A 24,433-nucleotide genomic window follows, 5' to 3' on the forward strand; every position below is an offset into this window, starting at 1 on the left:
GGCCGAACGGTGTCACCGCCCTGCGTGATGCGGTCACGGTGCCGCCGCCGCGCCCTCGCACCGCGGTTTGAATGTGAAGCGCAGCCGGAGCGCTCGGAGCCGCCGTTGCTGGCGCTACCGCCGGGGGGAGTCGCCAGGTGAGGCTGGGCCGCGCCGGGCGGCGATGCTGGCGATGGGGCGGCCCCACAGCCCGGCGGCCCGCATGGCCCGTAGCCGGCTGCCGCTGCGCTCCGCGCTGGGCTCGAGCGCTGGGCCCGAGCGCTGGGCCCGCGGCGCAGCGAGAGGCGCAGATCGCCCTGCTGGGGTGCTTCGGCCCGCCTCTCGTAGCTCGCGATTGGCCCGCGGCCTCTGGGGCTGAGCAGTGTGCTCCCCTCGTTGGCTTCCGCTGCTGCCAGTCTGGAGGTGGCGGGGAGGGGGAGGGGGAGGGGGAGGGGAGCAAGTTAGTCTGAGGGCGGTCGGTGCTGTTCGGGGCTCCCCCGCCGCGGCCGCCAGCCCGCGCTGCCCCTGGCCCGGCCCGGCGGGGGCGGGCAAGCAGGCCTGCCGCTGGGCCCGCCTTGCGGGGGCCGCGGCCGAGCCGGGCCGCCGCCGCATGAGGCAGCGAGAGCGCCGCTGCGGGGGAGGGCAGTCTGGCGGCGGCGGGCGGGACGGAGCGTCCCCGTCCCTCGGATAAACCGCCCGGCGGCTCCAGGCCGGGCACGCGGCGGGGATGGGACCGGGGAAGCGCCGGCCTGTGCTGGGTCGAGGCGGTGGGAGGGGGCTGGGCCACCGCCGCGGTAGCAAGAGCAGAGACAGCCCCGCTGGTGGCCGGGCCGTGGCCGGGCCTGGAGGGCTCCTCTCCCCGTCCCTGCTGAAGGGCTCCCGGGCGGCCGCCCCGCGTCACGGGTGGCCTCGCCTTTTGGTCCGCAGGGAAACGGCGTGAGTGGGCTGTCGGGGGGCGTGGTGGGTCCTCGCTCCTGCTCCCGTGGCCGGTGGGTGCTTGTCTCCCGACCCCCGCGGTTTGGTGAAGTGGAAAGTGAGTGTAAAGATCCTCCGCAGCAGTTTGGTGTGAAGATAATCTTTCCCATAAAGTCCAGACCATAAACATCCTTAGGCGCGTAGATGGTGTTTGTAAGTGCTGTGGTGAGTGAACGCAGGAACAGAGTTCTCTGAAGTTCTTCATGGTGTAAGACTCGGAGGACAGATGCTTTGGGATTTTTTTTTTTTCCATAAGTGGTCTGTCATTAATTTAACTAAAGTAGTTAATGAGTTAAGCACATTTTACGGGCTTTCTTCTGGAGAGGTGGTCTGAAAATATTCTAATTTTCAGGAGGCATATGTCGCAACATAGCAAAAAGCATCATATCACTCTAGCAAGTACCACTATTTTTTTTATAGTGGAAAACAACAAAAAAACAGCTGGAGGAAGGGAAGGAAATAAGAGTAAAGAGTGAGCAGGTGAAAATATTTATCCTTTTGTGTAAGGGATTGAGTAATGGATTCAAATCTTCACGTTTGGCCTTCGAAGTAAACTCACAGTCAGCTTGAGGTATATATTTTCTCTATGGGCCCCTACATTACATACGTATGTGAGGTATTTGTAAAAGGCCATTCAGGATTGTCAATCTCCTCTTTCAGTTTGGTTTCCCGCTTGAGTCAAGTTTAGCCTTCATAAATGATTTCTGCATGGGTTTGCACCTCAGCCTTACAAACTTCCCTGGAGCAGATAACTTACATTTTTTTAATTATGAAGAATTTAAATATCGGTTGCAACATCATAGTAATGATGTGTGAGGCCATTTTGTAGAACAGATGAGCCAGCTATTAGTTGTGCTGTTTGTTTATGCTGCACTTTATTGGGATTTTCTTGGTTGATGTGAATTGGTGAACAAGACTAGAGACAAGTAAACCCCCAAAAGGGAAGGGGGGTGAAACATGGGAGGCAGGACTCTTTAAGTGGATTTTTATTTCTTGCAAAATATGTTGGTATCTCAATTAATCTTTTAATGATATAGATGCCATAGTTAAAGTAAAAATTTTACTTTTTACTTACATTAAAACTCACTGCCTTTGCAAGCGTGCTTAAACAGAAACTATATTGCACTGATACTCAACATAAAACAAATCCAAAGTGGGACAGAGTAATTTCAGTATGTATTACTAATTAGAAACTCCAGAGAAAAAATGGAAGTCTTTGCTTCCTCATTACTTCTGTAGTAAGAAAGATGGGCAGAATTGATGATGATACCCTGAGCAACAACATGTCCACTAAAGCATGTCTTGTTGCTGTTTTAGTGTTACTGTAATTTTAATTATTCCAATCAAAGCTATGAAGTTAATATAGCACTGTGGTAAACATGAGAATGCATGTGGGAGGATTACTAGAGAGGAGTGATTTAGACTTATTGCACAGAGTTATTCTGTAATAAGTATTGCAGTTTAAATTAACTCCCACCCTAATCTAAGTTAATTTTACAGGGTGGACGAACCCTCTGGCTTTGCACAGTCTTTTGTCTCTTTATGAAAAACTAATTTTCTGTTGAGAGTTTTCTTTGATAATGAGTATTTATTTTTAAACGAGCCTTGACTCTCCAATACACTTTGAATTGTTCTATTTACAATTATGTAGGACAAGAGTATTCAGCTTTTTCAATTAGGAAAATGTTTCTGGGGCTGACAGATGTTCTCAAAAGCAAAAACAAACTCCTGTTGTCCTGAAAGGGCAAGAGATCATCTTTTGGCTGTACCTAGTTCATGGTTTGCTGGATGAGTGATCCGGTTTTAGGCGTTTAGTTTCAATAAACTAGACAGTAACAGTTGCACGTAGTTGAAGAAATGGAATGTTTTCTGTTTTGTGCTTGGTGCACACTAGCTGTTGTTTTATTGTGTGAGACCTATAAGATAGGACCATGCTTTATGAGGTATAGTCAAAAAGAGCTGTGTGTCTTCTGTGGAATCTCTTTTTATATATGTGTAGCTTATAGGATAGATTTTCTGATCTGTATTTATAACAAAACTACTTGTGGGTTTTAGGTTCTGCCAAAATGGAGCTGAGTGATGCCAATTTACAGACTTTAACTGAGTATCTAAAGAAAACACTAGATCCAGATCCTGCCATAAGGCGTCCTGGTAAGTGATTCTCATGAGTGACCAAAAAAGCTTAGTTTCTTTTTGGCTCTTCTGTCTGTGTATAGCAAACTTCAGTGGATGTTTATGCAATAACCTCTTTGCAGAAGTTCTCAGTGACCTTTTAAAACAAAAACCTAATGAAGGATGGATATAAATATCAATTTATTTTGTTTGCTTTTTGTAATGTTATTTTCCTGTATTCCTGATTTTTTTTTAATTGTTGTTATTTAAAACAGTGCTGCCGTTCACAATAAAATAGATACTTGAGGAATCATAAGACTCCCATTAGAAAAATCAGTTCAGCTTTTGCTAACCTTAGTATATTCTCTTACAGCGGAAAAGTTTCTTGAGTCAGTTGAAGGAAGCCAGAATTATCCGTTGTTACTCTTAACACTGCTGGAGAAATCACAGGAAAATGTCATCAAAGTTTGTGCATCTGTAACGTTCAAGAATTATATTAAAAGGAACTGGAGAATTGTAGGTATCCTAGTGCGTAGTTGTGCTAAGAGTTAATGATCCTTTTAAGGTACAATAAGATATTCTACAGTAATATTGGAGAATGTGTGTATGTCTGTACTCTGTGAAAGAAAGTAGATCATTCGGAGAACAAACACAAGGCATAATTTACTGGTGAGGGACTAAAACCTGGACCATTGGAGTCCATTTCCTTAAAAAGCACTAGAGCTGGGTGATAAAATGATGAACAAATAGTTTTCTCTAATATTATATGCACATTTTGCAGAAGCGAAATATATAAAGCTCATTTAACTGACAGTAATATTACTTAAACTGAAATGATGGTGAAGTATCTATACACACGAGCTGGCCAATTTGGCCTGCATCTATTGTCATCATGTTAGAAACATTTCAAGCCAGCACTGCAGCTGAAAGTGATGATACTCGCTTCTCTTTCATGTAAATGCTTCTGGGGCATAGAACAGTGTGGGACAGTTTATTTTAGTGGCCTTACCAGTTTAACACTTGGAAGTATTTGCAGACATCAGATAGAAATATTCTTGTTTAATTGTGTTTTATCCTTTGTTTTGAAGAGGTCAGAAACATTTTTGATTCAGGGCTTTCAGCATTCATAAATTTTAATTTATGGTAGAAAGTATTACATTTGAGAGCTCAACTCCTTCACCAATGAGAGGTTTTAATTGATACTGTTTACACTTTTGTCTCGCTGAAAGCACTGTTTGTATCTGAAAAATATCAAATGTATGATGTTGCTTTACTACAGGGAAACTGGTAAGTATTTCATCATTGCATCTTAGCTGGTACCTATTTACAAATTTGCATTTTATTTCTCCCCTCCCCCCCATACTAATATTAAGAAGCTATAGCAGTTCTAGATCTGTTATGTTTGGTAAGATCAGTGCATTCAGTCTGGCATGAAATTTCTAGAACTTTGTTTCTGTAATATTGTATTCTCTGTCATTTCTCGCAAATTGCATCTTTATCTATAGTATATTGTAAGTAGAAATAATGTTCTGTTATGGAAAAATTTGTAAGTGTCTTCCTTTTTATGGATTGTGGAGGTAATTCAGCATGAGATTTTGTTTTGGAGTAGGTGGAGATGCTATGCAGTAAGTGCATCCAGAGGACTGTTACGATTGCTGTGTGGCTTCAAGCACATTGTTTTGCCCAAAATTGGAGCTTTCATTTCAAGAGCAGCTGTATCAACAGAAAATACAGCCCTAAGGCTAGCTTACCTAGATCACATGGTTTAATTTACCAGCCTTGGACTTGACTGATACAAAGCTCAGTGGAAGTAAGAGGGTTTTGCCTACTCAAGGACTTCGATTTGGTAGAGCCTGGAGAGCTAGATATACAGGGCCCTTCTGGAGAGACGGAAGGGTTTGCTTTTTTTTAATTAATTTTTGAAGTATCTACAGAATACTAACCTATGTGCTGCCTCTCACATCTTGTAAAAAGGTCTCGTTTCTTTGAAAAAATCTCAAAAATAACTCCATAGAAGGATTTGTTGTTGCTGATCTCTCCACCATCTTTGTCCTCATCTATCTAAATGCATAGCAGTGAGCCCTGCCTCCCTACTTGGAGCTTGCCTAGTACAGTTATTGCTGCCTTTCACATCATATAAACTTATAAAGCTCAGGTTTTAAAGGTCACCACCTTTTTGTGGTTTTTCATGTGTATATATAGTGATTCTGTACATTCTTCTGATTCAGTGCAATGTGATAGAAGTGGAAAAGCAAGTTCTTTGTGCTTATTTTTGTAACTGCTTGTTCATAGCTAAACATAACTCTTGAAATTTTGAAATTACTAAACTTTCTTTTACGTTTATGGGAGGATGGTGAAAGGGAGGTAAAGAGGAGGGTGGTAGTGCCACCTGGTTTAAGCATCTTAAGATCATTGAATGAATCTCTGGAGGTGGCTACCTCTTTTAATTGCTGGATAATTTCTAGGTTTCTGACTTCGGTGCTGTCATCACAGATAGTGTGACTATCACTGCTGTCACTGGTTGGTGACAAGCCTCTTTATTATTTTATTTGTTTAGTAGAAATTTTGTAATTTACTACCACTTGGCACTATTGACTGACTGGACCTTGAACTGATTGATACTTTGAACTGATTAGATAACTCTTAAATTCAGTCTTATGGTTTTGCTGGTGTAACCTGCACCCATTTTCATGTAGTTTCTAGAAAGTATGGCTTGAGGCAGCTTGCACAAAGTAAACCTTTGAGGTTGGCGGAAGTGAGGGCAGAGATGTGGTTTGGTGTGGTGGAAGAGGAGACTATTGATTAAACTTAGATATGTTATTGGCATATGCATCCACCCTTATTATGGCTGAATTGCTGGTTTGAAAATTCACCATTCGAGAAGGAGAAAACTAGTTCAAGGTTTTACAGAAAGATGTAATTTCTTTCAGCTTTTTTCAGGTACTACTGTTACAGATTCATTGTAGGCAATATCTTTAACGGATCTTCTTAGTTTCTTTAACTGTAAACCAGCATAAGCGATTGGTTTCTGAAATGCTGATATTCACTTGTTGCCTAGAGTATACTGATATGCCCATGACTTAACTATTGTTTTAATCTTAGGTTGAGGATGAACCGAACAAAATATGTGAATCAGACAGGATAGCCATTAAAGCCAACATAGTGCCCTTGATGCTTAGCAGCCCAGAACAAATTCAAAAGCAGGTAATATGTCAATTCCTGGTTATGTCCATGAGATTTCTGGAGTATCTTAAGTGTGTCTAGAGGCTCTGGTTATTGGCAGAGTCAGTTTCTTTACCAAGGAGGCCATCCCAATCCAAGTAGCTTGGAATATATTGTCACAGCTACTTTTGCCTACTTTAATTTTAATTTCTATTTTTTAAAAGGCAATTACTGTATAATGTTATAGCTAAGTTCTAGCATTAGGCAGTTAAATATAGTACTTCCAGAAAGTGAGACTTATTTATACGTTGGATTTAAAGTGAGATTCATTTATTTGTGGTGAAAACTAGTAGATATTTAACCCAAGGATTTTTTTTAATCTGACAAGAATAATAAGCATTTTTCTTTAAATATTTGCAATATCTGTCATGACTACTGTGGTTTTTGTAATGAGGAGCCTGCTATTATATCATGTAATGGTTATGTTTCCTTTCCAGTTAAGTGATGCTATTAGTATTATTGGTCGGGAAGACTTTCCTCAGAAATGGCCAGACTTACTGACAGAAATGGTGAATCGCTTTCAAAGTGGAGATTTTCATGTCATTAATGGCGTCCTTCGCACTGCTCACTCTTTATTTAAAAGGTATTGGAAATAAGGGACTTAGTATATGGATTGTAAATTTCTGTTCAACTCGAAATTTTTACTGTTAGACTTAATTTTTTAGATTTACAAAGTCTGCAGTTGTGGTTCCTACTTATGCTTACTGACTTTTTAATAAGAATTTAAGTGGTTGTCAAATTGTACACCTTGCATGGTATTGAACCAGGTCGTTTAGTTCTTGTTTACTTGACAGTATTTGTTTCAAGGTTCAGCACAAAAAATAATTGTATGCAAGTTAATTTGGTAATAAATGTGAAGACTGTATTCTATTTTTCATGTATTTCTCTTTCACTTGGCAGGTACCGCCATGAATTTAAGTCAAATGAATTATGGACAGAGATCAAACTTGTCCTTGATGCCTTTGCTTTGCCCTTGACCAATCTCTTTAAGGTATTTCTTTTCTAATCATTTCGAAAACAAGCTTAGCATTCTGAATTGCTTGTTGTGAATGCCTGCAAAACAAAAACTTAAGAATAGTTGCTTTGAAACTGTTAATGAGATTCAAACTAAAGTAATGAAGTGAGACCTGACAGGATCGATAAGGGGAGGAAAAGGAACTGTATTTTCTGGTTTAAAAAAAAGTTACATGACACTTTTCAATACCTCTTGTTAATGCGGTTTGTGTGTGTGTTACTTGACTGAATCTTCTGTCTTTTTCTAGGCAACTATTGAACTTTGCAGCACACATGCAAATGATGCTAGTGCTTTGAAGGTTCTCTTTTCTTCTCTCATTCTAATTGCGAAGCTGTTCTACAGTTTAAATTTTCAGGTGAATCTCCTTGTTCTTCTAATAGTTTCACTTTGATCTCACAAAGCTATTATGCTTTTATTTATAGGATTCATTTGAGGCAGCCTTTAAGGCCATGCTTTATTGCAAAAATAAAAGTTGACAGTCTGCATCAATGCTGGAGTAAAGGCACAGTAAGGATGGGGTTAATTAACATGTTAGCTTGGCCCTATCTAAGCAACAGTTCAAGGGAGTCTAAGCTCTTGTCATAGCAAGGAGGTATTGTATGGGTAGCTGTCTGAGTATGAGCTGTGAAAGACACGAGTCAAATGCCTGAGTTTGTACTCACCGTGCTCCTTTATAAATATGTCTGTGCTGACATTAACTCAGTCATGTAGATAAAAGTCAGTCAAAACTAGTAGTTCTATAGCACTATGGTAGCAAGTTATTCTGGTAGCAGTGTGGGGTTTTTAGTTTTGAAATCAGATCTAGATTTCTAACATGATTAAATTAATGCACTATATGAAAAATGGTAAAAAGATACTGAGGCGACATGTATTTAGTGTCTCAACATGAACAGAAGTCTGTGAAGTGTGATGATCATGCCTTGATTGCTTGGGCTGTTACTCCATATTGGGCAAAAGAGCAAGCTGGAGTTAAAAGGGAGGCATGTGCTCTCTTGCTCTGAGGGTAAGAAGCAATAAGATTCCTTCTTTATAAAACTGTAGGCTGTATAGAGTGTAAGTAACTAGTTTATTTGGAAATAGTGTATTCCAAAGCCTCTGTCTGGAGGGTTTTCACTGGGGAGGAAGAGGGGGTAGTGTTTCATTTTGAAGATTGTTTTCCATACTTTGTTGTCCCTCAGTAGATTATAAGGTGGATACATACTACTTACGATGTAGGTATGTTATCTAAACAGTGCAGTCAGAAATTAAAATGTAGATTTATGCTTTTCCTTCACAGGATCTTCCCGAGTTTTTTGAAGATAACATGGAAACGTGGATGACAAATTTTCATAGTCTTTTAACTTTAGATAATAAACTTTTGCAGACTGATGTGAGTACTGTGTAAATCTCCTGGTTTGCCTCTGTGTAGTGGAGAGAGTTGATTGAGAACTTAGGTCTAACTCTGAACAATGCAATGTTTCCTTTGTTGGGTAAACAAAGGAATAGAATGACTGTAAGGAAATGGGGTTTAAGAGAAGTTGCCCCATGGTCTAAGAAATTTGATGTCCGGTTCTTGAAGTTGTATCTCAGATACGGGTATACCCAGCTGTGCACAGAAAACAAATTACAGATAATCACCAATGAGTAGATTCTTTCGAGGACATCTGCTGAAGTAACCTGATCATTAGAATCACAGTGCTCGGGTTTTCTATACCTTTCAGCTAGTTCACGCACTATGTTTTAGAAAACAGGGTATCTTAAAGAACTTAAACCAGTTGAACATAGAAGGCATGACATCCCTAAGTGCTTTAGTTTAGCATTTGCTGTCTTTGTCTAATTATAAGAATTCGTAGTTTCACAGGTGAAAAATAACACCAAGTCATCAAAGCTCAAATCAATTTTGTGCATGCTTTCTGCGTTTTAAATGCTGTCTTCCGGATACAGTACAATAGTTTGCCGCATGATGGAGCCAAAGCAACTATATAAATTTCTTTACAATACATAGGGAGGCATATGAACTGTATCCTGTGCTATAGTTTCACAGTTGTTTTAGGCTAACGCTGCTGCTAAAAGAAGCTTTGCTGTTCTTTTCTCTTCTCTTGTGTCTGTGGGCCGTAGCCCAGCACAGACATTCATGCAGCTGTGTGCTGAACTGAGTCAGGAAGTGATATGCGTTAAAACTGAAAGGTGGGGACTGGGGGGGGGTGGCGGAGATGGAACTGGGTGGTGGTTTTTGGTTGTTGTTTTTCTGTTTTGTTTTTAATTCCAGCTTAATTTCCCAATTCACTTTGCTTTGTGGCTTCCCAAGCATCTGTGCTGGTATGGGGAAGGGGAGGGAACTACTTTTACAACTATCCCGATTTAAAGTAGCAAGATATGAGGTCTTCTAAGCATATTTTTTTCAACACCTTGTCTTGTCTTTTTCCTATGACATTTGTAAATTAACTTCATGTCAAACTTTGTCAGATCGAAATGATTTAAAGTGCATGGTGCTTTAATTTGAAATGTAGGTATGATTTATAACTTGCAGTGCAGTTCCAGTACAAATCAGCAAAATACAGTAATTCTAGGGACGTGAGAGGGATTTCTTTCTGTTTAGAACATGGTAAATTAATAGTGTAACTATTTCCTTCAAATATGCTGATACTTTTAATATTTAAGTAGTGTTGAAGTTTGGATGTTTAAGTTCTTAGTTTTGTTTTATGTGAGGATGAAGAGGAAGCCGGATTACTGGAGCTCTTGAAATCACAAATTTGCGATAATGCTGCTTTATATGCTCAAAAATATGATGAAGAATTCCAGCCCTACCTGCCACGCTTTGTAACAGCAATCTGGAATCTGTTAGTCACAACAGGCCAGGAAGTGAAATATGACTTGGTAAGTTGTTATAAACTGATCTTGTCAAGTTTAATAATGAATTATAAATTGGACAGTCATGCTAAAACTGTATGTGTTCTGTTTATGTTGTTCTAGCTGGTTAGTAGTGCAGTCCAGTTTCTGGCCTCAGTTTGTGAGAGACCACATTACAAGCATCTGTTTGAAGACCAGAATACATTGACAAGCATTTGTGAAAAGGTTATTGTTCCCAATATGGAGTTTAGAGGTAACTTTTTGAGACTTAAGTTTTCAAAGACACAATAAAATCTAACTGTAATTATAATGATATGTGGCTTTGCAGGACTGAGAATTGAGGATTACCTCTTGTGTACTTTAGTACTAGATTCAAAACCAAGTTCCCGGAAGAGATTGCTGTCCTGTGGGCTTTGTAGAATTGTATTAATATATCTAATAATTTTTCTGTCTTACTGGGATCTCAAATTGAGAAGTATAGGAAGTCTAGTTCATGTGCTACCAATAACTTCCCATGCTTAAAGTGAATATCGGAATAATTCAAGGAGTCTAAATACGCATGGATATCAGGCCTACTAAACTGTAATGTCTATTTCTCCGAGCTTTCATGGGCTCATATTGATCCTAGTATCTAAAATGCAGTGAAGATGTATTGCAGTGATAATAAGCTTCTCTCTCTTAAGTCTATGACTCTGGAAGCCTCTTTAAATACACTTAGAGTGGAACATGTCCTATCTTTTTTTTCTTTCTTTTTTTAAAATCAGGAATACATCAGCTCATGAATATGAAAGACTAATTTGTGGGGCAGCAGCAAGCTAAACAGGCTAGTCTGGCTGGATATTTCTGATTAATTTTTATTAATGTTATAGAAAAGTACTTGGAAAAAATAGCAAGTTGATAATAATACAACTTTTTAACCATAAAAACCAGAGACCTCAGTATTTAAACTTCTATGGATTTTATATTTTCAGCGGCTGATGAAGAAGCATTTGAAGATAATTCGGAAGAATATATAAGAAGGGATTTGGAAGGATCTGGTAATCCACAGATTTATGCTAAGAATACTTGGTCTCTAAATATAGCTCTAAAGAGCTGAAGCAATTTACTGAAGCTTTTATAACTTATTTTTTAAATTGGGAAGGTTTTTCCTCCCCCAAGAGATTTTATCTGGTTTTTGATCAAGTTTACTGTCATGATGTGCCCATCACAGTCTCTTTTTGTTTTGAACAATGTTTTTGTAGGGTTTTTTCCTTAATTGGATTGGTATGTCTCCTGCACTGCACACATTCTCATTTCAGCAAATATAGCCTGTAAGTCAATGCTGAATAGTGGCCACACTTGTGTATTTAGTTCCTATGTGTAGAGTTTTAAATAACATGGAGAGACTGTGCCTGTATTTAGTAGTCTATCATGTTTAAACTGAAATTCTGACCGGCGTTGCATACAAATCTGTGATCAAGCCAGCTGGACACCAGCCAGCCCTTGTATGCTGGCACTGTGTTCAAACCAATACAGTAACCATCCTGAAAACACAGTGCTGTGCTAACAGAGCTGCTTGATTTTCTGATTGTAGCTGTCTGGTCTTCAGCCAGCTCAGAGCACAAATGAACCAAATCTAGATCTGTATGACAATTCTGTATATGCTGTTCTGTGCTGTTAGCAGTTTATTGACTGACACTTTCAGATTAATGACACTTCATAATAGATTTAAGAAATTACAGTATGCTTGCAGTGGAGGACAAAAATTGGAGGAAAATGTTTTTGAACATTTTTCAAGCAAACTTTTTATCATTCTTATCCATGGCTGCATTTTAGGTATTTGTGAAGCTTTTATTTGTTAGCTACTTCTCTTTTAAGAGAATTGAGGCAAGAAGTATTTGTGTTCTTCAGAGATTACTTTAGAAATGTACTCTATTGCATTTAAATTGACTTGCTTTATTTTCCTTCTGTCACTTCTGTTAGTATATTGTATTAAAGGCCAGCTGACTTTTTTTTTCCCTTTCTTGTAACAAGGAATTTTTACAGAATTTTTTTTTCGTACTGATTCGGTGTGGTGGGCCAGCAGCTAAACACCACACAGCAGCTTGGTTGCTCCCTACCCTGCTGCAATGGGATGAGGAAGAGTAAAAGTGAGAAGACTCATGGATAGGGATAAAGACAGTTTAAGTGAAAGAAAGAGGAAGGAAAAAAAAAGGGGGGGGGGGGGGGGGAAGTCATCAATGACTCACCACCTCCCACAAGTACACTGATGCCCAGCCTGTCCCTGAGCAATGGCTACCTTCCCAAAAAACCCTCTCCCCTCTGTTTTTATTGCCAAGCATGACATTACATGGCATGGAATATCCCTTTGGTCAGTTTGGATCAGCTATCCAGGTTGTGTCCCCTCCCAACTTCTCCCCCACCCCCAGCCTACTTGCTGGGAAGAAAAAAAAGAAAGCCTTGACACTGTGCAAGCACTCTTCAGCAACAGCCAAAACACTGGGGTGTTACCAACAGTTTTAGTCGCCAGTACAAAACACAGCACCATATGGGCTGCTATGAAGAAAATTAACTCCATCCCAGCCAGATTTGGGTGCATAATTGTCAACATAGTAAAAAGCCTCCCCCTCCATGCTTACTGAAACTTTCTTTAGAGGGCAAAAAAATCTGTGAGTATGTATGCAGTATTGCTAGGTGTCTATTCCTCTTTTGGTTGTACAAATAGTCGATATTATGAGAGTAAGTAAAAGACTTAAATGTGTTCTTGCACATCGGTGTGGAGGATTGCAATAATTAACATAAGGTGTGGCTGCAACTTGAGAAGCTGTATTCATTAGTACGTTTATTACTATGTTTATTAATATGAAAAGCTGTATACTTTCTCATATCCAAAGAATCTTTGGTTCTCATGCAGATATTGACACCAGGCGCAGAGCAGCTTGTGATCTAGTCAGAGGCTTGTGCAAATTTTTTGAAGGGCCTGTGACAGGGATTTTTTCTGGATATGTTAATTCTGTGCTGCAAGAATATGCAAAGAATCCATCTGTTAACTGGAAGCACAAAGATGCAGCTATTTACCTTGTTACGTCTTTGGCATCCAAAGCTCAAACACAGAAGGTACTTTTACATTCTATTCATTTTAATCCATACGCATTCCAATATTATAGTTTATATAAAGATCGATGCAGTTCATTTCATGCTGCTTCAGAATGGGAGTAACTGTATTTGTAGTAGTTTAGCGTTGATGAGGTTAAAAGTTGTCCATTACATAACCCTATCACGGTTGGTAATTTGGTGGTATCTGATCTTCAAATAGATTGGGCAAAGTCAACAGCCACGTGTGACCATTTGGCAGGCCTTAGTAGCATGTGTGAAGCAGCCATACAAAGAAATAAAAGTGGGTCTAGAACCTCTGAGCTTTTAAATGGTACTGAGCCAGAGTTTGTAAGCCATGGAAGGCCAAATTTGGCTTTACAGAAGACAATCAGAAGCGTTAAGCAGACTAGAAGGAATCTAAGTGACTCTTACCGTTCTTGTCATTGTATTTCCCAATGTTTCCTGTTACCTGAGTGTTTATGATTTGGAAATAGCATGTGAATGCTAAAGATGGCTGGACATGGATCTCATTACTTGTTTGGGAGAAAGCAACTAATAGGCTGGCTACATTGAAAAGACACACCTGAGCTAAACTGTATTTGGAAACAGTAGCATTGTATCGGGTGTCCTACAGAACAGATTTTAATATACTAATAAATATTTCAAATGTTAATACAGTTCAAATCTCAGTGTCTTTACAAGACAGATTTGAGGCAAACACAGTAAAACATGTTGTACAGCACCTTTATGCAATTTTGCCGAAGGTTCTCAGTCTTTTCCTGAAATTCTAGTTGTATACTGTGGCACAGCAATTGCTAATAATAGTGATGCATAATGTGAACCAGAGTTTTCTAGCCATTAGAAAACTGCTAAGTTGTACATCTTTTTTTTTCCTGTGCTATTTGGTGGCAAAGATGGGATAACATCCCTTAGAACACTTGATTGATAAATACCCATCTGAAAATCCTGTTTTAAAAATTAGTTGCATTTTTTATAAGAGAAAACTAAGTAGTCATTATTTTGCTGTTCTAATTCAGAATTGGAGTTTGAGTCCTAAACTTCTCCTTTTTAAGAGGCCTATCAGAAAAAAGTATCAAGTTAGTAAGATGCTGATATTTTCTATCTAAAATTTTTGTTGATTATTACTGTGTTACGTGCTATTATTCCTAAACTCAGAGCTGGTAACTTTGAACCTTGATAGTGCTACAGCTGAAACCTAGAGACTAAAAACATTAAGAAAAAGAAATTGGATGGCTCTCTGCTAAAGATGCAGTTTCAACAATGTCATCATGTGCATGCATGCTTTAGATTCCTTTCATTAAAAGCACATAAAAAATGCGTAAGAAAACTAGCTGAATGTCAACATCTAAAACCAGGGTTGGTTTGTTTTTTGTTTTTCTAGCATGGCATAACACAAGCCAATGAACTTGTTAATCTGACAGAATTCTTTGTGAATCACATTCAACCTGACTTAAAGTCTGCTAGTGGTAAGTTAATGTTAATTTTTATATGGCATTTTTTGTGATATATTTACAATCTTGACAGTAACCACTGTTTCTTAAGGCTCAAGCACTCATATATCAGCATAATCTCTGAGATAGAAGACTGTTAACACCTGGCACATGGGAAGTAATTCAAATTTGTTTGGCTGGCAGTGAATGAGCTTTTAAACAAAGGTGGATTAGCACATTCTATCTGCAAGATCAGAGCATGTACACACATGGTTGCTATCAGCTACATGCTTAAACTTGTTGAATCAAAGTAATTTGATTTCTGTATTTGAGACCTTATGGCAAACTTCTATGCTATACAAATCCCTGAGAAGTTAAAATACTGAAGGCTAGGTTGTAGCCTGTGTCAGCCCATATTGATGAGATTACGGATGTCTAGATTTCAGCCACATAACTTATTTTATGCTTCAGCAATTATCTTAAGATATTTAGAACGTAGTGGGTTGTCTCAGAATGTGTAATTGGAGGCTGTTAAAATTGGAGCCAGAAGGGGAAATTTCATGTGAAAGAGTTGGACTGTACACTTTGTGGTACTGGGGAGTGATTTGTACCTAAAACTGATATTCTGTCTGACAGTGCCTATATAGAAATGCAGAAACTAAGCAACGTAGAAAACATTGTGTGTATTATTGTTGAGGGGAAAAATCATGGTTTAATGTCACTTCTATATATAGTATATGTTCAGTAATCACATTTATATGAAAAGCATCAACAAAATTCACATATTTTTCTATTGCAGTGAATGAATTCCCTGTGTTAAAAGCAGATGGTATCAAATATATCATGATTTTTAGAAACCAAGTAAGTTTTTCTTTTACTCTTATGGTAAAAACATACTGTAGTTTGTTACTTTATACTTGCCAAGCCTAATTTATCTTACTTGGCCATATGTTAACTCAACAGGTGTTTGATAGTCGTATATAACACTTCATGCTGAATTTTTAGTTTTGAAAGTAAATGATGTTGTTATAAATATCCAATTACCATGTAGTCTATATGCTATCCATATGCTGTGGGAGCACTGAACATCTTAGCACACTTAGTTCTGTGACACACTCAGACTTTTTCAAGTGAATGTTAGTCTAAATATACTTGATTGCTCGTATCATTGCAGTAGTTGTTAAAGAGAGTACAGCAACTTTGTCCTTTACCTTTTCTGATTTGTGAGGTGCAGTAAGAAAATATATTGAGTAGTATTTCTAAACTTTAGATTACCTTTATTCATCTCTTAGGAAATATCTGTGGCTTTTTTTTAAAGCTTGATATTTTTTTAATTGCCCATTAAGACAAAGTAAAATGGAAAAAAACATATACATTAGGAATATATGCACTAACTGACAATCAAATGTAACATTGATGTTAGGGCGAAGCATACAGGTGATGACAGAAGTAGGTACCTCTTGGTTGTCAAGGTGTGATTTAGCGACTGGAGGAGCCTTCTAAGATTTCTTCCTCTGCCAAGTTTGTTGCTGATGAGCTTTCAGTTTGTAGCTGATGAGCTCAGAGTGGTTATGCTCTAGTGTTGAACCATCTGTATTTTTATGTAACATATGTATCATTTGTTGCTATATTTTTGTAGGTACCTAAAGAACAACTGTTGGTATCTATTCCTCTCTTAATCAGTCATCTTCAAGCAGAAAGTATTGTGGTCCATACTTACGCAGCCCATGCTCTTGAAAGACTGTTTACCATGAGGGGGACAAATAATAGTACCCTGTAAGTTTTCAAGCAGAAATAAGTTCATTGCTACATAGGTTTTGTCCATTAAGGATGAGAAATATCTGTAGGGGATCTTTTATTTCTTAGTGTTACAATACTGTAAAATGCTGAAGTTTGTGAATATGCTTCATCATTGAAGAGCTGTGTTTTACTTAACAGCATTACAGCTGCAGAAATGGCACCATTTGTAGAAGTGCTATTAACAAACCTTTTTAAAGCACTGACGCTTCCTGGCTCATCTGAAAATGAATACATTATGAAAGGTAAATGCTTTATGAGTTCTGCAATATAAGAGTAACTTTGTTAATTTGGGGTAAAGGCTTATAGTTACCGGCTACTGAAATTTTTATATTAAAAACCTATTTTATGTAAATATGCTAAGAGGTATGCACAGCCTGCAGTTATTTACCAGGCTGTATTAAGTCATCTTTGACTAAATTCATGGTACCAAAGAGAAACACTAAACATAATGGTGTGGTGACAAATTATTTCTCAAATGGTAGTCTTTGTAGTCAAGGCAGCTACCTGAACACTGTCCGTAGGAGATCTGAGTGGGTTATGGCTAACAGTATGCCAAGGTTTGAGACTTGCCCAAGACAAATTATGGTCTTTGCAAAGTTGCTTAATCTTCTGTGCTCCGTCTATAGAATGGGGATAATGAGGCTTTGCTTTATCCTTTGTCATGATTATAGATTGATTGCTCTTGCAGCAGGTGCTCTTTCTTACCGTACATAATTCCTTGGGATCCAATTTAATAGTAAAAGGTAAAGGATTTAGGCATATGATGGTTGACAGAAGTGTATGTTTGTCTCCAGAAGATAATACTTTCCATTTATTTGCAGCCATCATGAGGAGTTTTTCTCTGCTACAGGAATCCATAATTCCATACATCCCTTCTGTCACCACACAGCTTACACAGAAACTGCTGGCTGTCAGTAAGGTAAAGAAACAGGCTATCTGAGCAAATGTTCGCTTTTTACCTTTTAGAGCTGTCTTTCTAAAGTTTTATGTATACCTTGTTGTTGTGTTCTGTTAGAATACTGTAAATTGTTCAGTATTTTCTGACCAAAATAAGTTAAAACAGCCTTCCAGTGAAGTACTGTCTTCCTTTTAGGACATACTTTCAAATCATTCTCCCCTGCTCTCATCTGAAATTTGGAAACAGCATATGAAATCTTTTTGTAATACTAGTTTGTTCTAGTATAAATGTTTGCTTGTGCAGAGGCCACCATTAAAGTAATCTGTTCTCACAACTCCTTTATTCTTTGTCCATGAAGCTTCTGAGGCTAATACTAAATTTAGGCACTGAAATATGGGATTAAATTAAATAAATTGCACTCCTGCTTTTGGTGGGTAAAAGTCTCTTAGTTTTTTGTTCAGGATGGGCTAATATTATTGAACATTGACATTAGGGAATGCCTTAGAATATCTTCATCAACTATCCAAAAAGCTCCTACTATGTATAATTTAAACCTAGCGGCAGAGGATAAGAAGTGTTCAGTAAAGAATTGTCTAGATGCTTACAGGATTGAAAACAAATTTTTTTTCCAGTTTTTGTTTTGTGATACTTTAACTGCTTGCTAGTTTATGTAGAGCTTCTGAAAAGCACTTGTTGTCTTTAAAATATTTATAAAACCACCCCTCCTTTATGCTTTAAAGGTTTTTATGTTTGCTTTTATCTATGGAATTAATTTCATTAGCATATTAATAAGTAAGTCATAAGTATCCTTATTCCCAGTTGCTACTTTAGACTTCAGCTGAAATAAAAAATATATTTTGCTAAATAAGTGAGTTGGCTGCAAGTTTGGGTTGATTTATCTGTTTATAACTTGTTTTTAGAATCCAAGCAAACCTCACTTTAACCATTACATGTTTGAATCAATATGCTTGTCAATAAGGATAACATGCAAAGCAAACCCTGATGCAGTTGGAAGCTTTGAAGAGGCTTTGTTTATGGTGTTCACTGAGATACTACAGAATGATGTGCAAGGTAAATTAAAATCAGTAAGTGCTTGTGCTCTCTCTCTACTATAATTGGTTGCTATGATTTGCCTCACGGCAGTTTTTCTGCAACACAGGAAATTCAAGTGAGAACGCAGCATGTTCACAGTCCTAATAAACACTTCTAGGAAGCGTCTGGGTTGATCCCTAGGGCACATCAACTGTATTAACTTACTTTTAAAACAAACTGTACTTTTAAAATGTCTAACAATCAGTACTCCAAAGCCTCTTATTATTCTTCTTAATTATATTGCCTTGTTTCTAGTAGCTTGTTTTCCATGTTCTGAAACATAAACAAATAGAGGAAATAAAAATTGTATATATACAATGCTTGCAAATTTTTGGAATAATGAAATTTGGGAAGTGGTACATTTCTCCAAGGTTTGATTTGTTGGAATCTTTGTGTTAATATCATAGAATTGTAGGTTCAATCAATAGATATGTGGTTCCTAGGAACTGACAGTGGCCATATTTGCTGAATTTGTAAATGTCATCATTTCTTTTCCAGAGTTCATTCCATATGTGTTTCAAGTGATGTCCCTACTTCTAGAAATGCATAAAAATGAAATCCCGTCATCCTATATGGCATTGTTTCCTCATCTACTTCAGCCAGTATTATGGGAAAGTTCAGGAAACATTCCTCCTTTGGTCCGACTCCTGCAGGCTTATTTAGAGCGGGGTGCCAATACAATAGCAAGTGCTGCTGCTGACAAAATTGTAAGTTGGATTGATTTAGTCACAGTGTATGTCTCTAGACATGTTGATTTAAGATTAAAAATTATGAGGAACTTTTTCCTTTAGTGAATAGCTGGATCTGTGCAGAATTTATGCTTGTACTTTAAATTAATGGTGCTTACGTAGAAAGACAAAAAATTCTATGAATGCAGGCTTTTTGGATGCTTTTCCACTATGTGGATGGACTGTCATGCTTTTGTCAATTAAGGTGTAAAATTCCTGCATTTATTTTTTGCAAGCAGGTAAGTTTCTGCAATTTTCCTGTCTCATTTGCCCTGTGTTGAACACTGTGGATCAGGAAAACTCTCAGAACAGTCTTGAGAAGAGTGGTTGAGGAGGAGCCAAAATGTTGGGATATATGAGGATTAGTGAATGCAGTGGGAGATTTATTCTGCATACTTCTGTTGCATGATCTGCTATAGTCAGACTTGATTAGACAATGCCATTGATGAAGCAGACATGCGTGTTCAAACTGGCTTCGGTGTTCATTTGATCAAGGTTAATCTTAATGCTCAAAAGAACATCACTTGATCCCAACAGAAATCTGTCTTCCTTGTTCTTAACTGCAGAAACAGAATCCTGGTGTAGGTTATGAAAGCTTTTGCCTTGGTGTATGTCTTAAATGGTAAGAGCCAACTTTCTGGTAGGTCACATACAAAGAACTGTTGTATAGAGTTTTATTTTTGCTTTGCTTACAGCCTGGATTGTTAGGTGTGTTCCAGAAGTTGATTGCCTCTAAAGCTAATGACCATCAAGGATTCTATCTTCTAAACAGTATTATAGAGCATATGCCTCCGTGAGTATGAATTAAAATTACATTCAAAACTGATTTCTGTAGACTTTAATATTTGGTATGTTTGTACACTTCATAGTTAATGTTTAACAACTGAAAACTGTCACATTTATCAATAAAGTAGATTTGAACAATTCTATCCATGTTTTCTGTGAAGTGACATTAGTAAAATCCTAGTATGAATTGAATATCTATTCTTTTAAATTTCCAGTGAGTCAGTTGACCAGTACAGGAAACAGATCTTTATTCTACTATTCCAAAGACTTCAAAATTCCAAAACAACAAAATTTATTAAAAGTAAGTTCCTTGCTGTATGAAAAGCTTCAGCACTGGTAGTGCCAACAATTTAGAACATGCAGCTGTACTGAATAAGTATCCTATCATGTCCTGTGATTATGTGGATGAAGGAATACTAGTGACTCTTAACATCAGTGACTTGCTTCAAATTATTTGTGTAATCAAGGGTGGCATATAGGGCACTTGCCACAGCAGGTGACACTTATTTCATGAAAACTGAAGGAATGGAACTAAAATAAGAGAAGAGACTTGTGTATTCCTCTTACTTTCTTACTCTGTGTGATATCATTAATTATCTGAAAGTGTCTCCATTTAATCTTCAACTAATACCAGCAAACTTTCACTCTCACACAACACAGTAATACTGACCGCACTTCCTTTTGTTACATATAGTTGTGTGTTATTGCTGTTAAATACTCTATGCATTTGTGTCATTCTGCCTTAATATGACGTACGTTATTGGTCAGGTTTTATGCTAAACTAGCAAAGTTGTGACAAATTATAGAAATACATATTCTGGTTATTCCTGTTGTAACAGGAATATTATTGTTGTACTGATTAAATTATTTTAATGATACTATCACATAATTTGTGAATTATGCAATGTCTATTACTTAATCCTATAAAATCTGTTTAATGCCACCTGATAGGAGCAAGAATGCTAGGATTGCTTATAATGGTCTTCCACAAACAAAATTTAAGTGTCGCTTTTAATGCATTGCATCTGTGCTCTGGTACAAAGGTCATGCAAAGGCATTCACAAGTGATCTGAAAAACTGCATTGCATGAAGTTTTCGGCTAAAAGCATTCAAGAGTTCTTTTGGTCCTTGATCTGAAAAACTTGCAAATGGCTTGTCTAATGCTTCATAACTGCTGTAAGGAGAAAAAGGACTGAATCTTGTCTTCTTTGTCTTACTGCCATGTTTTAGTGTGTTGTGGTACGCGAAAGGATCAGTAGTTTTTAGGCAAACTTCAAGGTGTAGCAAGTTAATGTACTTCACTAAAACTGAACATTTATAAAGATTGTCATTTCTATCCCCTTGAAAAACTTGTTAGAATGTATTTTGCTGCTGACTCTAAGACTCAACGTGAACAAAATAATAGCTTTAATTTGACTTTTTTCTTGTTACAGGTTTCCTAGTCTTCATTAACTTGTACTGCATAAAATATGGGGCATTAGCGCTGCAGGAAATATTTGACAGCATACAGCCAAAGTTAGTATGATTTTTTTATTATTATTTAAGACTGCTATGTAATTTTTGTCTCTTAAAGTAGGAAATAGTTGTCTCCTTCAGCTAAAATTGCAAACTGCATTTGTCTCTACTCTGACTAGCCAAGTGTTTCTTCTAATGTGGTTGATTTATTTGTCTAGCAATTTTTCTGATTTGCTGCCCATAGTTCATCATTGATAGTTCAAGATATTAATCTCCTAAGCAGGTCGTAAAAAGAAGAGAGTGATGTTTTTATTCTTTTTCCCTTTGTGAAAAGTGTGTATGCTCAAATTTCTACCAGGCATCCACCGCAACAGGGCAGCATCTTAACAGATTATCTGTTTTTCTCTTTTTCCTAGTGCTTCATATTGTTTCTGATTTTCTTTTGTCACTGTAAGGCTGATAAGGCTTTCTAATACTTTTTCTTTTAATGTCATAACAGGATGTTTGGAATGGTTTTGGAGAAAATTATAATTCCTGAAATCCAGAAAGTATCTGGACAAGTTGAAAAGAAAATCTGTGCTGTTGGCATTACAAAAATATTAACAGAATGTCCTCCTATGATGGACACTGAATACACCAAGCTGTGGTATGTAGAACACTTCTTCAAGTTCTGTTAGTGAGGCTATTTGATTTTTGAAAATGTGAGCTATCATCGAAATGTATTCTTCAAATAAACTCCGTTGTGATTTCTTCAGGCCTGCTATTGTTATGAGGCTGAGTTTCAGGCTTTTCATACCACTTCCTTTTCCCAACAAATAAAACTGTGTTTTCAAAGCAGATGCCAGAAGTGGTTTGAGATTTTTGTGGTGGAGATAGCACTGATTGGGCTAGCTAGGACTGCATTTAAGAAAATACACTACTTACTTTTAGCTTGTATTCTTTCTGAAAAGCTAGGCCCAGTTTTGACTTACAACTGTTCTACTAGTCAGGAGATCTGAGCATACTTATAACCTGCCAGAGAGACTGTAAGATCTTAGCTTGACAGTGGAATTTTGGGGAAAGCTATCTGGGAAGATTGTAAGCCAGTCTAGCAGTCAAGGTGTCAGGTAGCCTGAATTTAATGATAATAACTGGATCCCTGAACTAGAACTTCTTTTAATGTACTTAGAGAAAAGGTGTAATCTGGGAAAGAATGGCTTTTCTTAGGTATGTTTCATGAAAATTTGACCGGATAAAAAAATAAATACATTGTTTATGCTTTTAATATGAGCACCTACATTATGCCTGTAAAATACACAGATCTACAATTCTTCAAGTCCAGCTTAGATTGGGCACTTATAATTTCAGTAGCTAAGCAAGTACCTGCAAGGGCTAAATTGTAAAGGGTTCCAAGTAATTTGAATGTTCTTGTACAATACAGCGTGTCCTAACGTATCTTTAAGCACTTCAATTTTATCCTCCGCTCTTTACATATAGGATTCCTTTGCTGCAGGCCCTCATTGGCCTCTTTGAACTGCCTGAGGATGACACTATCCCTGATGAAGAACACTTCATTGACATAGAAGATACTCCAGGATATCAGACTGCATTCTCTCAGCTAGCCTTTGCTGGGAAAAAAGAACATGATCCTGTAGGTCAAATGGTGAACAATCCTAGAATCCATCTGGCACAGTCTCTCCACAAACTGTCTACAGCATGCCCAGGCAGGGTAGGTGACTTTCATACGTGGCATGCTAATGCTAAATTCTACAGAGAAGAAATTTTTTTTTCGTAATGGGTCTCTTTTGCTAATGTTTGATAATCAGCAAAATGAAGGATGTCATAACCAGAATGCAAGGTGTTGTTCTCTTTTATTCTTTAGTGGAATATAGCTTTTGTAAGGCTTTATCCCTAATAACCTTAGAAAGGCTGTATTTTCACATTACTTAATTTAGCAATAAGCTTAAATATGCCATTTCTTAAATTAAAATTTATCTATTTGTAGGTATATAACTAATACTTGTATACAGTTCAATTGTATGTACTCAGGAAATTTCAAGCAACTCATGTTGGATTTAAACAAGTTTACAGTTAACTGTTTTAACCCATAATGTCTTTATTTTGTTCAAGATTTTGGTAAGTAAAGATTGCCTGAGAGATCTGATGTTTCCTGCATCCATATATCTGCTTTAATAACTGAAGTTTTTCTCTACCCTTCTTTCATGTTTGATTCAGATAAGTAGTACGTAAAACTGTCAGCATCAGGAATTGTAATTTCAGCAACTGCTTTCACACTGAAAAACTGCTGCTCTCAGGATGTCGCTTGACTCTGTACCATGTGTTGACACAGTGATTAACAGGATATAGCAGCAGTTTAATGTATGCACACATTGACACTTCTGCTCTATCGTATGTTTTAAGGTTCCTTCAATGCTGAGTACTAGTCTGAATGCAGAAGCGTTGCAGTATCTCCAAGGATACCTCCAAGCTGCAAGTGTGACACTGCTCTGAATTGCGTATATTCCACAAGCAAGATCAAAAGCTGTTTTGTTATACAGAAGGTTGACACTGACTTTTTTTATAGCAGAGCTCAGACAAAATGAAAAATGCTACTTGAAAATGTATTGCAGAATCCATCTTGTAAAAGATAAATGTGGCTTTAAGCAGAAACTGAAAGAATTTGGTGGTTTGTGTACTCATAGATAAAAGGTGGCTAACTTCCATTCCCAGTTTAATTTCAAAGGGAATAGTCATAGCGGTTTGTTATGGGATTTATTTGAAATCTGCATCTGCAGTGTCTGGATAACATTTTGAAATGTATGGAGAGCACGGGCTGTAGAAACTCACTTTGGTCACTAAAATTCCTTTTCATTTTGATGTTGTCCATTGTATTTCTTTTGTCTTTCCTTAAACTTTATCTAAATTGTGAATAAATAAGAAGTACTTGTTTAAAATGCCTGTCACTGTGCGCTTACTGTTTTAGAAGAATGTAGTTGGTTTAAAAAATGATGTTTTAAACTTAGGATAGAATATAAAA

General features: G+C 37.7%; 1 protein-coding gene across 1 annotated transcript; it reads left to right on the forward strand.

Moving 5' to 3' along the window:
- Positions 1-132: 132 nt before the first annotated feature.
- On the forward strand, positions 133-24,215 carry LOC132321005 (exportin-2-like). The gene is made up of 25 exons (XM_059834617.1): positions 133-137; positions 3,010-3,105; positions 3,440-3,582; positions 6,169-6,270; positions 6,726-6,871; positions 7,189-7,279; positions 7,551-7,658; positions 8,580-8,672; positions 9,992-10,159; positions 10,256-10,385; positions 11,104-11,169; positions 13,026-13,228; positions 14,610-14,694; positions 15,458-15,519; positions 16,298-16,434; positions 16,597-16,700; positions 17,280-17,377; positions 18,277-18,427; positions 18,947-19,155; positions 19,872-19,969; positions 20,178-20,263; positions 21,396-21,477; positions 21,917-22,063; positions 22,894-23,125; positions 23,818-24,215. The coding sequence occupies exons 2-25, from the start codon at positions 3,021-3,023 to the stop codon at positions 23,905-23,907; spliced, it is 2,916 nt and encodes a 971-aa protein (XP_059690600.1). The 5' UTR covers positions 133-137; positions 3,010-3,020; the 3' UTR covers positions 23,908-24,215.
- The last annotated feature ends 218 nt before the right edge of the window (positions 24,216-24,433 follow it).

This window comes from Gavia stellata, unplaced genomic scaffold (genome assembly GCF_030936135.1).
Source record: "Gavia stellata isolate bGavSte3 unplaced genomic scaffold, bGavSte3.hap2 HAP2_SCAFFOLD_61, whole genome shotgun sequence".
NCBI lineage: Eukaryota > Metazoa > Chordata > Aves > Gaviiformes > Gaviidae > Gavia > Gavia stellata.